General features: G+C 32.3%; 1 protein-coding gene across 1 annotated transcript; it reads left to right on the top strand.

The window, feature by feature from the left end:
- The first annotated feature begins 7,483 nt into the window (after positions 1 to 7,483).
- LOC149158821 (uncharacterized) lies at positions 7,484 to 10,442 on the top strand. Its single transcript, XM_089433390.1, has 3 exons — positions 7,484 to 8,329; positions 9,218 to 9,691; positions 9,908 to 10,442. The coding sequence occupies exons 1-3, from the start codon at positions 7,499 to 7,501 to the stop codon at positions 9,974 to 9,976; spliced, it is 1,374 nt and encodes a 457-aa protein (XP_089289516.1). The 5' UTR covers positions 7,484 to 7,498; the 3' UTR covers positions 9,977 to 10,442.
- The last annotated feature ends 2,914 nt before the right edge of the window (positions 10,443 to 13,356 follow it).

Below are 13,356 nucleotides of genomic sequence, written 5' to 3'. Positions count from 1 at the left end.
TTTTTATTTCCTTAATTTTAATATAATTTATTTTTTATATGTTACTATATATTAATGATCTAAAATAAGAATAAAAATAAAATATTTTGTGTCTTTTATAGCACTCGGATATACTGCTTAGTTCAAAGAGTAGTATTGGGTCCAATATATCAAAGTTTTAATTAAAGAGGATTGACTGTACTTCTATCCGTGCTACCCAATCACCATGTACATGACATTATCTTCTCATGTGTTGTTCTCGATGCGGTTATAGTAGTCGAACAGTTATGAGCATTAGTAGGAATTATAATAGTTTATAATGAAGTGAAATAATATGTTTCCACCCTCGGAAACCGTGTGCAATTTTTACACATAATTTTTTTATAGTTTAATTTTTTCATACTTTAATTCAGTAACAATTTGTTGTGATATTTTAAAATATTGAACTTAAAAGAAATAAATATAATTTTGGTTTTGATGATGAATCATATTAGTTAGTTTGAAACATGTTTATTAATTTTTTTATATATAATTTTTACAATTTTTTCTTAATTAATTAAAATTATATAAAAAAATATACAGTTTGTGAAAGATTTTTGGCGAAAATCACATGGAATACTATTTGTCCACGCGTTTCGAACCAACCAGTGTGGTTCATCATCACAAAAAGTTGAAGACACAGATCCAGCTTATCAAGTTAAATACTCTGAGTAGAGCCTCCAACGGCTAACATGACCAACGGCTAGTTTGACTCTAGCACGGGGTCAAAATTATTTTATTAATTTAATTAGTAATATTTAGGACCAATCCCTTAAAAATATATATAAAAAATATAAAATATTTTTAATGGGTATTTAGTTCAAAAAATATTATTAAAAATTATAAGTTAAATTGTATTTAAAAGGAAATTTAGTTAAATAAAGGACCTTATAATATATGAATAAATTAAATGCATAAATACAAATATATAAAATAAAAAAGTATTATAAAAAATTATAGGTTAATTAATAATAAAATGGAAAATTAGTTACATAAAGGACCTTATAATATCTTAATAAAATAAAGTAAAATCAAAAAGATGCTAAGTTAGTTAGAATCCTTTATGTAGCTAATTTTCCATTTAATTATTAATTAACCTATAATTTTTTATAATACTTTTTTATTTTATATATTTGTATTTATGCATTTAATTTATTCATATATTATAAGGTCCTTTATTTAACTAAATTTCCTTTTAAATACTATTTAACTTATAATTTTTAATAATATTTTTTGAACTAAATAACCATTAAAAATATTTTATATTTTTTATATATATATTTAAGGGATTGGTCCTAAATATTACTAATTAAATTAATAAAATAATTTTGACCCCGGTCCTAGAGTCAAACTAGCCGTTGGTCATGTTAGCCGTTGGAGGCTCTGCTGGATCTGTTTCTTCAACTTATCCTGACGATGAACCACACTAGTTGGTTCGAAACTCGTGGACAAATGGTATTCCATGTGATTTTCACCGAAAAATCTCTCAGAAACTTGATATGGATCATAAAAGCCTAAACTCTATAAAAAATATACACTTAATATTAAATTTCTTACTTATTTCTTTATATTACATATATTTAAAAAAATTTATAAAACACATTTAAAAAAATAGTGAAATAGTGAAATACACATATTATTAAATTTACTACCTATCCCTTTGTATTATATATAATTAAATGTCTTTTTTAATAAAAAATGCTGAAATACTTTGAAAGGTTAATATTTTTTATCAAACTTACCAAAAAAAAAAAATTCCAAACTCACGAGAGTAGTTAGAATATTCGAACATTTACTAATGCATTTTATAATACCCTATCTTGAGAAAAATATAAAATGTATAAACACATATTATATAGTATTTGAAAGAATGGGCGGTTATTGTTATTTAACCTGCCTTTTCATATTCACATTGTTATTATTTTCGTATTATTCGAAAAAAATAAATTTTATGGTTTTTTTATCCAATTTATCATACCCTCATACTCTTTCTAATTGTAATTTTAATAGATTTATAATATTTTTCCAAAAATGTATATTTCCTTACCTACCCTCATACTCTCAGATTATAATTTTAATAGATTTATAATATTTTTCCAAAAATGTATATTTCCTTAAAAGAGGAAAATATGCATAGGTCACTCGCTTATCCATTCAGACCAGGCATTAATACGAGGAATATAAAAAATGAGGAAAAAACTGTTGCAGAATGCCTTTATATTCTCAAAGAAATTCCTTTACACAACCTTGATTTTCCTCTAGATGTACGTTTATGTTTGTTATATATATATATATATATATATATATATATATATATATTAATTTATTAAATTTATTAACCTTTAAAATAATAAAAGTAAATATTTCATTTTTTAGGGTCGGTAGAATAAAGGCCAAGAGCCTGCATTGTTAAAATATTATATAGTGAAAATGTTACTCGTGAAAAATTATATGGAAAAAGAATTATTTATACTAAGGGTTGGTGTGTCCGAGGCTTGATGGCATCCATTTATGGTCAAGGTTGGGCCGGCTACTCAAACCAAAGATTAAGCATGGAAGTCATCTCAAGATTAGCATTAGCCAAAAAAAGATATTTGATAATATTAAAAACATTTTTTTTAATTATATGATTTAAAAAAATAATAATAATAAAATAATCTCCAAAATTTTATATGAAGTGTGTGGGTTAGAGTACCAATAACAAAATAGTCATTATTGTTGGAAACTCGTTTATAATAAGATAATTGTTTCATATGCGTGAAAACCTGTAATAGTTTTCTTCCATAGAAAAAATTTGTAATTTCTATTAATTAACATAAAAGTTACATTTTGTAGACACACATAGTGGGTATGTAATAGGAGCCACTTAACAGACACAACATTACATGAGAGAAGAGAAATATATTCAACATACCTGTAAAAACCAACTTTCCAAGCCTATGTTGAAAAAAAGAATAGAAAAGAATTTGTGTCACTTTTTGCCATCCTTCAAGATCTGGAGTTACAACAAAAGCAAGTTCTTCCCCCCATTTGTATGAGGAGACTCTTTGTTGGAATGTGATGATTCTGAAACATGTGCTCGTTTAGAGCCTCCTTTACTAGCCAAAGGAAAATTGTTTTCTAGATCTTGGCCTGATGAGGGAAGAGGAACTAAAACATCTTGAACCGTACCCTCACCTTCCATTTTGTCCATCAATTGTTTAGGTTGTGGTTCTTTGTTTTACGCCTCCTCATGTTCTAAATCATGAGAGTCATTAAAGTATCATCCCTTTTGTCTGTTTGGCTACCTCTTTTTCTTTTTTGAGATTTTTTTGGCTTGAGGGAAAGTGTTATGAAAATGACATGTTTTAAAGCACACATTCTCATAATCCAAAATTTGTGTCCAGTGAAAATTGTTATGTTTCAAGAAAAATTTGTGTCCAGTGAAAATTGTTATGTTTCAAGAAGATGTCGTGTGGTAATGCTTTGCTAAGATCTCCACACAAATCTTAGCACAGGTGAACATTCTTTTTTTTGTTCTCTCCATGTCTATTTTTTAATGTTTTCAAGTTTATTCCCAATGTATTTGAGAACTTGATGGTACCAAAAGAGAAAGAGGAAGGTTTGGAAGTCTTACTTATAGTGGCATGGAAGTGACCACCATGGATGTTGCACGAAAACCAGGAAACTATGTAGTATCATTACCCCATAACCATGGTCCAATTCTCTTTGTGTGTGTGTGTATATATATATATATATATATATCCAATAAATTTATATTTTATTTTTATTTGTTTAGGTTAACTCATGTCCACTCTTACACAGAACCCACAAAGATTTCAAGACGATCTCCAATTTAACTACATCTTAACTTATAATTTCTTACAATATATTATGATATATATATATATATATATATATATATATATATATATATATATATATATATATATATATATATATTACCATCATTGACACTATCTTAACTATACATAAAGTGTGGTATACCATAAAATATTTTAATATATTAACTTTTTTTGATATAGCACACATTAAAATGAATAAATTTCTTCAATTTAAGCATCTATTTAATAAAAGTATCATATTGATATTTCAAAAATGAAAATAAATTATATAGTATATTAATATCAAACATTATTAATTATAATAAGAATTCGTATTAGTAAATATTGATAGACATCACTCCATAATAAATGTCAAAACACTTTCTTCAAAGTATATTAGACATTGCTAAAATTAAGAAAAAATCATAAACACTAACTAAATTATAACTTATTATTAATTATAAAAATAATTAATAATAACTTACATTTACGTTAAACATATCTACATTTAGAAACATGGAACAAAATTCTTAACCGTGGAAATTTACCTCCACTTTACTATGAAGATTCTTAATTTGTAAATAGGTTTTGGTGAAACATCATGGGCCAATACAATGGCTTATCAATACGATATGTCCAAAAAACCATAACTCACTCCATAATAATTCATATGATATTTCTTTTAACTAATCAATTTGATTAAAATGGAAAAAAGCCAAAATTACTTTAGAGATAAATCCAAACCTTAAATTCATATATACTATTAAAAATATTCTAAAATACCCCTTAAAAGTTAAATCCCTACAATACACTTAATTATTAACGATTAAATTAAAATTCTAAAAACTCTTACTTTAAAATAAAAATACTAATTAACATAATTAAAATCTAAATTTAATAAAATATAAATCTAATTAAATCTAATTACTAAATTTATTATTTTATAAATTATAATAACTCATTTAAATTCGTCTCGATATTTTGAAAACTAAATTTCTTTCTTTCAATATTTTCAATTAAAAAAAAAACAAATTACAACTTAAAAAAAATCGAAATTCATAACAATTTTATATTAATATTCATATAATCCATTGCAGTTTCCTTTATTATATTTTAAGCCTTAAACTGGTAAAACCAAGATAACTTGAATTTGAAAGTGGTTATTATTTTTCAGCTATTACTATCGATAGGTTACAGGGGACTTTTATGACAAATACACCTAATATTGTATTATTGTATAAAAAGATAATATTTCATCTACTTTATGATTTAATTTTAATAAATGAAATTTTTAATTCTTATTTTCAATGTTTTTATGTTTATAAGATTTTAAATAATAGTGATGGCGCCCCTTAAAACATTAAGTCATCTGTTCAAAACTGATATATAATTTCACCCATTAGAATTTTATATTATTAATATATTAAAAATTATATACATGTATATATAATTTTGTTGAAATACTCTTCCTTGATTATCAGGGGAAATTTTTGGATCTCATCCCATTGTCTTACCAAATATATCTTTAATCTAATATAACGGTATCCAAATTGAATGTCTTTCAGCTTTATCATAACGTTATATGCCCAATTAAATTTTATATTTTTAACTCCAGTCTTATCAAGTAGTTATTGCTACATATTCTGTTACCACACCATTGCTAACTATGTTCTTCCTTTCAGCTTGTCAGGCTCATAAATTATCATTAATACTACACATATATACGTATGACATTCATGCTCATAAATTATCATTCATATTACGTATATGTACGTATGTCATTCGTATACTTCTTTCATTTAAAATAAAATGACAAAGTTTGTTACCTTTCACTGTATTAAATTTTGCATCTACACAATTTAGGATTTGTCGGTTTCCATATTTTAAATCCGATTCAACCTTCTTATATAACGTGAAAATGTGCTTAAACACGACACTCGTATGTCAAGATAAATAGTAATACTTTTCATCTAGAATGACTGTACATTATTGCTTTTTCTCCAAAATCACATTTTCTTTGTAGCGAATGACAACTTATAACATTCCGTGCACAATAACTAGAATGCTCGATCGACATCGTTTTCAGAGGCATATCCAGCTTTTATTTGTTTCTTTGAAGCAGCTAAAAAGACCAACATTCCAACTTCTGTGACCGAATTAACAGTTCGCGTACATCTGAATCTCAACATTAATTAAAATAAATGGTGAGATGAACAAGTATGTATGTTATGCGCCCAAATTATGAGGCCATCGCCCCTGTAATGGCCTTCTCCGGGCTTATTAATGAGGGGATAGCCATTGGATTTTTGCCTGCAGGTAGCAGAAAGAGATAGTTGGTAAAGTTATTACCAAGATGACAACATTAATGGAACAGTAAATGTGGTCACTTGAATGAGCAGATGATGCCAGGAGGTAATCAATTGCTCATACTGTTGAATCAATGCAACTGCAAATTGCCTGCATCGCCTCCCATTCTACCCCCTTTGTCAACTTCTGAAGCCTTTAGCACGGGAACAGCATACTATAAATTCCCTATGGGCAATCCACAGAGCCCAATCTGTTGGTGACTCACAAGGAAAACGTACAACCATTGCCTGCTCCCTCGGATTGCCGAGCTACATGGGGTCCCTATCACTCGCAGCGTATGTGACATAAACAAATACAATTGTCAGTGCTTTGGAAAATGCAAAGGCTACCTTTGTCCCCTTTCTGTATTCCCTGTGACTGAAGCTCAGCTCAGCATCCTTCCACCTCTACCTCCACGGCTCTTTCCTGACACCCTTCTGCTTCCTCCTCAGTTCTGCACTGCAGTTCCAACGGACACCTTCAAGCCCTTGCACCATCCTTACCCACTTACCCTTGCATACCCTAATCACAGAATCCCTATTGGTCCCTGAGGTTGCATTTTTCTATCAAAACAATTAGTACAGATCCTCCATTGGACTTGAAGGCAAGGATGAGATAACAATTAGTACAGATCCTCCATTGGACTTGAAGGGAAGGATGAGCTTCCATTGAAGTTGGAGGAAAGCATGAGTTTCATGCCCTAATTGTACTATAAAAGACACAGTCGACGTTTTAAAGCAATGATTATCAAAATTAGCACTGACTTTCTTGTAGTGTAAGGTCGGTCCCGTGTGTTTTGATTTCATGTATTCTGACAGCATAAACAAATTCAAGCTGAGTTCTTACAATCTTTTTACATGGTTTTCATACGTTCCACTAATATCATATGCACACGGATAGCTTCATTACTCCCTCTCGATAACTGAGAGATATTTGGCATTCACAGCTTATAATAACAACTGGTTATTTTGATGTCAAAGCAGGTGTAGTTGTTCTTGGCATTAGCAACTCTACAGTAACAACTGGTTATTTCGATGTAAAAGCAGGTGCACTTTTCTTCAGTTTCCTGTGTTTGCTTTTCCAAAATATTTGGTCAAACAATAAAGCGAAGATGGTTGGAGAGGCGGAAGCACTTTTTGTAAGTCTTTTACACTGAATAAATTTATAAGTCTTTGAACTCACTTGCAGACAATTGCTAGGCTCATTAGTTAGATTCAAACCATTTTTATTTATATGTGGGTTTTTCAAGGTGCTGCTTCGATTATTATCAGTACATAGTTTAGCAGTTCTCAAGAAGTAAGCAGTTCAATATGCAGGTACAAGGGAGGTGTAGCAATCTAGCAGCTGCATCTGATCCCAGCTTGTTAATTCCTTCCCTCAGCATTAACATGATAGGATCTGGGGAGGATCAGGAAGCTACGCCCATGGGAGATATACTGTGTGATATATTCAGTTCACATGAGTTCTCTCACGGGAATTTAGCTGCTAATTCCCCAGTACAGGACTTGTTTGGCATTTTGGACTTCTTAGATACTGACAATCATCAGGAGGCATCGAAATTTATTAGTCTTATAGAAGAAGAAAGCAGTACATGTAACAAGAATGGCGATAACTTCGCTGAAGTGTCACGCCTTCACGAATTACCTGTACTTGAGCAAGAATCCGAGCTAGAACCTGAGACTGACCACAACATTCTTAATTTTTCTTTCTCAGCAAACCCCGGTCGCCATGGCTGTTCGGATACGAACGTACCACAGAGCATAAATTCCACATCACTGAACCGTTCAGAGTCAGTTTCATCCGAGATCAAAGATTTGCGTAAATTTACAAACGCAGAAGATCATGCAGTGAAAAACCGGCTTAAGTCAGGCTCATGCAAATCTCTTTTGCAGAAATCTAAGAGTTGTCACTTGCGTTCACGAATTCATCCATCGGATTTCTCAGAGTCTGAAACAGATCAGGGCTTAGACAAACCAAAGCATAAGCGCCTCCAGGTCTTGGCAACTGCAACTAGCGATCAGGGGGAAGGAGATGGCCAACAACGTATGACACACATAGCTGTGGAACGAAACAGGAGAAAGCAGATGAACGAGCATTTGGCTGTGTTACGTTCTCTCATGCCTGGCTTTTACGTGCAAAGAGTAATGTCTAAACCCTAACTCTATCCCTAAAGTTATATCTATTCAGACGTAGAAATATTATCAAAATTTCACTGATTAAACACACAAAACTCTAGAAACTACATATCTGTGTTTGCAATTTTCCAAGCACAACCATGTGTGAGATGGGCCTTTATGTTTTTGCTAGTTTCTGAACCCTATCATTAAGATGAAACGCTAACAGTTCTACTGCCTCTCAGTGACATTTGCTAATATCCCTGCAAATATTGCCTTCATAGAAATTTAAGTCCAGCCAATGCCGTGCTAATATAGCCTCCATCAGTATTTATGTCTAGCCAATCCCATGCTAGTGTTAATGCTTGACACTTTGCCGGATGTACTCACTCACTGAAGAGTGACCAATGAATCCCCATCTTGCAAATCTTTATCTGGGAAACTGTGACAAGGGAACTTGTTTGTTCAAGTAAAATACCTGTACATATCAGTATTATTTGCCATCGATGGCTAATATCTCTACTGCTAATACCTTTACTGCAAATCAGTGTCATTTGCCATGAATGGTTATTAATGATAATTATGATGAAGTGGGGTCTTCTAACATAACAGTTGATTCATGGTAAAATGATTATAATGATTGATTGATCATAGGGTGGATAGGCTTAATTACTCTGCCTTCGCTTTCTCCTCATTTCTTTCGTGGTCTATCAGTGTTGTGTAGGTAGCTAGTGTGAAACAACGGACTAACAAACCTATTATTGTTAAATTAGCTGAGCTAAGATTATGAAATCTCCAATAAGTGCTATTTGTCATCGATGGCTACTTTATAGGCTACTCATTATTATTATTGTTTATCACTAATTAACAAAACTTCAAGCTTGTGCTGGTATTAATTTGTGATATGGCATTCAGGGTGATCAGGCCTCAATCATAGGTGGAGTTATCGAATTCATCAAGGAGTTACAGCAGCTGTTGCAGTCACTGGAGTCCCAGAAGCAAAGGAAGGCATACTGCACAGAAGTACTAAGTCCTCGGCCCTCCTCGAGTCCCAGGCCACCGGTAAGCCCGAGGCCTTTGCCAGCCAGCCCGAGGACGCCTCAGCCAGGCAATCCCTATCGCCCCAAGAATATCCAGTCCTTCATGCCCTGCACCAGCATTGATTCCAACTTCGAGACAGTAAAAGAGCTGGTTGCCAATTCCAAATCTGCTGTGGCAGAGGTGGAAGTCAAGATCGCTGGCTCAAATGCTCTCCTGAAAACTCTATCGCATAAGATACCCGGCCAAATTCTGAAGATCGTCAGTGCCTTGGAGAATCTCTCCTTGGAAATTCTGCATCTAAACATCAGCACCATAGACGACACAGTTCTCAACTCTCTTACACTAAAGGTATTGAGTGTACATATTATTTTGGTTTTCTTCAATATTTTTCGGTTCAAAACAACTTCAGTCAACAGAACTTTAGTTCCAATATGTTCATTAGCTGATTACAGTCCTTTTTATTTCTTCATCATACAACCCTCTAGTGTTTAAACATTTTCCACTAACATATGACCTTTATTTTCCATTATTAAATTAAATTCCTTGTTCCTGCTTGTTGTGTAGATTGGAATTGAATGCAAGTTAAGTGTGGAGGAATTGGCTCAGGCAGTACAACAAACGTTTTCATGCTGACCCTCCAGTGGAGGCTGATTTACCTCATTAATCTGTCTCCGTTGCTGCTATTAAGTTAAATCAAGTACTGTAGGGTCTCCATTTTCACGCGGAGCCATAGTGAAACTAATATTGACATGCTATCAGTTGGAATCTCATACATAAAGCCAGCAGCATGCATGGGAAACTTTTAACTTTTATCAATTGAATGAATGTTTTTCGGGGATAGTTCCTGCGCTTGGGTGACATTTAGATTTGGTTTTCTTTTTATGAATATCCCATTCATCTATGTCATAGTTTGGATTTAAATGTACTTCATGACCAGGATACCAGATGGTTGTACAAGCAAGGATTGTGATCCAAGCCTGTTAAATTATTATCTTATATGATAGTGCCAAGCTGTAAAGAATCATGAGCTTCCTGAGATTATATGTTTTATGTTGCGTCCAATATTTAGGTATTGGTATTGAGTTCCACAATGTGTCAATGAGGGTGTCAATAGTAAAGCTTCCAGTGATGATTGGAAAGAGACTTACATAAGTCTTCTGGGGCTAGACAGGTTAAATTACTTTCATCAATTGATTACTGAATCATGTATCTATGAGCATCTATCCTTAATTAAAACCATATTCTATATATTTTCGTTGTTCCACACATTTGGCCCAGTGGGGCAGCTAAAGGAGAGATTCACACGCTATTTTGCAATATGATGTAATGCTCCTAAGCCTACACAAAACAACACTATTATATACTACACCGAATCATACCTCGTTCCTTACAGCTGGGCAAAGGTTCCCTTGGAACTGGTCTGGCACTATTATCTCTGGTTACTCACCGTACGCAAACATATAATCCTACTTTACCTTGTCAGAGAGATTTATATGGGTGTGAAAGGCCTTTTGTGCCATTCACGTCACTATGTTTAATCATATAGATCATTGCGTTAAGTTCAAAGTCGCAAAGCTCTTTTGGGACATTCGCATTATAATGTTTAACTACAGAGAGCATCGTGTTGAGTTTAAGGTCGCGAAGGTTTATTTTTGGTTCATTCACCTTATTATGTTAAAGCATATAGATCATTGTATTGTACTTAAGGTCGCCTTATCTAATATTCATGTTATTGGAAGAGGTCCATGCCATTAATAAAAAGAGTTGTTTTATGAGATCATAATCAAGAGCCCAGGAGTTGTTTGCTTGTATTCCATCATATTCTAAATTCCATTTTTATTGTGGATGTTTGGTTTCTAAGTGCATGTTTACGCCTTCTATTTCGCCATTGCTCAACTCCATGTACAGTTTTACAATCGTCACTCATGCCTACAATTGATATTGATAATTGCATTGCGATAATTGTCCCTAGGAAAATCTTTTTTAAATCTAAGATCCTTACACACATGAATTGTCCCTTCTTTACCTATACGCATGTCCCTTTGTTTTTACCGATACGTATCGGTTTAGAAACCCACATAATCAGGGGGCCTAGTTAAATGAAGCTGGTTTTAAGCAGCTTTCACTTCTATGTTAATAGTTGCATCCTATTAAGGGTTGATTGATCGAAAGTTTTTCCCAAATAGGATTTACATTTCCATGCATTTTAGTTTCATGTTTGACAATTTTAATGTCTAAGAGGCGTTTCTTTGTATGTCCAACTGAAAATATCATGAAATTGTTGGAAAAGAAAAGTGTAGGCTTGAATCTCATCTAAAGAACTATATGCCTCATTCAACACATTTTCTATGGCATTTGTATTGTTAGATATATTGATTGATAGGGTTTTCAGAATATTCTCTATATTCTTCTCAATGCATATATCATTTATCACAAGGACACCCATACAAGAATTTAAAATTAAATTTTGATACATGATAAAAGCCAAATCTCCATTTTCCATTTGATTTAGATTGGGAAGGAAAAATGACCTATGGTGCATGTATTCCAATGGATTTTTGGCACTAAACATAGATTCTCAGATGGATTCATCCAAAGGAAATGCAATATCTAAATATTCCACATGCAAGTGAGATTTAGAGACACATGCATGTGAATATATCCAATCAATTTTCTCCATAGAAGAATATATATGATGGTGTTTGCTATAGCCATTTGAATGGCTTGATATGAAATCTCAATTATGGACAAAGTCATTGACATCCTTGGAATTAAACTATGACAAAATGCTCCGATCATATCCATAAATCTTCAAAAGTTGATGTTCTAAAAGGTGATTGTGTGATTTCAATAGAAATTTGTCATATCACATACAGATGGACATAGTTAATGTAAGATATCATTAAGGGAAAGATTGAAAGTTCTTAATAGGGAAAGTTACCTCCCAACACCTAGATTTTCCCAACTCCTTATAGAATTATTAGTGAGTGGAACATTGTGTCTTGAACAGGAAGCCAGATATGGTTACAAAACAAAAAATAGTCCATAGTAATGATCATCTCATCATGGGGAAAATGGATTACATCGAAGACTATAGAGACCTGAAAAATCATAGAAAACATGCAATTGTAACCCAAGAGGAGATTATAATCTAATGGAGAATCAACACTCTCTACCCCTACATTCATGTTATTTCTCTCCTATTGAATGGAGAATAATGAAATAATTCTAGAAGACCTAAAATAATGCCACCAAAGTCCTTTAGCACTATTGGTGATGGGACAATATTAATAGAGCCAATGGATTACCAACATGAAAATGACATAACACACATAAATAACCTTAATCCAATGTATTCATGAAAATGATTATCATAGATGATAAAACATGAATAGAGAAAGTGGTATGGTGCGACAAATGTCTCTTTAGATTGTTATGCTAAAAATTTACTAATTGAGAATGATTGGAGTTAAAAGCATGAATTGTTGATAGCAATTCTTTTTACTGAATGAGGCAGTTCTAGAGGATGTCTAAGGTAGACATAGCACAAGGAACTTAGGCTAGAGTTTCAAATATGCTGTAGTTTTCAATATGCTTGACATTAGGATTATGTTTCAAAGATTTAAATATTTTTTTGGGAAGGTGAAACATCACTTCAATTGTCAATTGTCTGTGTGGAGGGTTTGGAATTTCGAACATGGATTCTTATTTTTCTTTAGCATAGTCTCTCAAACATCATAATTATGAGCATGTGTCTAGAAAATGACACATCATCTACACATGCAAATATTAAACATATTTTTCTTTTGTAGAGGGGCAACTTGGTTCCCCCCTTGCAAAGATGCATTGTTATGAGGAATCACATAAACCACTTATTTGACTTGTTGATGAAGTGGGTTAGTTAATATAGCATGTCATTAGTGGCATCTGTTTATGCTAACAATCATTATGATTCTTCCAACACTATGCATTAATGGATGAGATGGTATTCACTACATGTTTGTAGGGAAATT

Source organism: Pinus tabuliformis, chromosome 5_2 (genome assembly GCF_031772625.1).
Source record: "Pinus tabuliformis cultivar Carrire ecotype Pingquan chromosome 5_2, CPIR1, whole genome shotgun sequence".
Classification (NCBI taxonomy): Eukaryota; Viridiplantae; Streptophyta; class Pinopsida; order Pinales; family Pinaceae; genus Pinus; species Pinus tabuliformis.
This window is presented reverse-complemented; position numbering and strand designations above follow the sequence as displayed.

Coding starts and splice junctions, on each gene's coding strand:
- LOC149158821 (XM_089433390.1), top strand. CDS start 7,499: ATGCAGGTACAAGGGAGGTGTAGCAATCTAGCAGCTGCATCTGATCCC. Junction 8,330..9,217: donor CTGGCTTTTACGTGCAAAGA/GTAATGTCTAAA, acceptor TATGGCATTCAG/GGTGATCAGGCCTCAATCAT. Junction 9,692..9,907: donor TCAACTCTCTTACACTAAAG/GTATTGAGTGTA, acceptor CTTGTTGTGTAG/ATTGGAATTGAATGCAAGTT.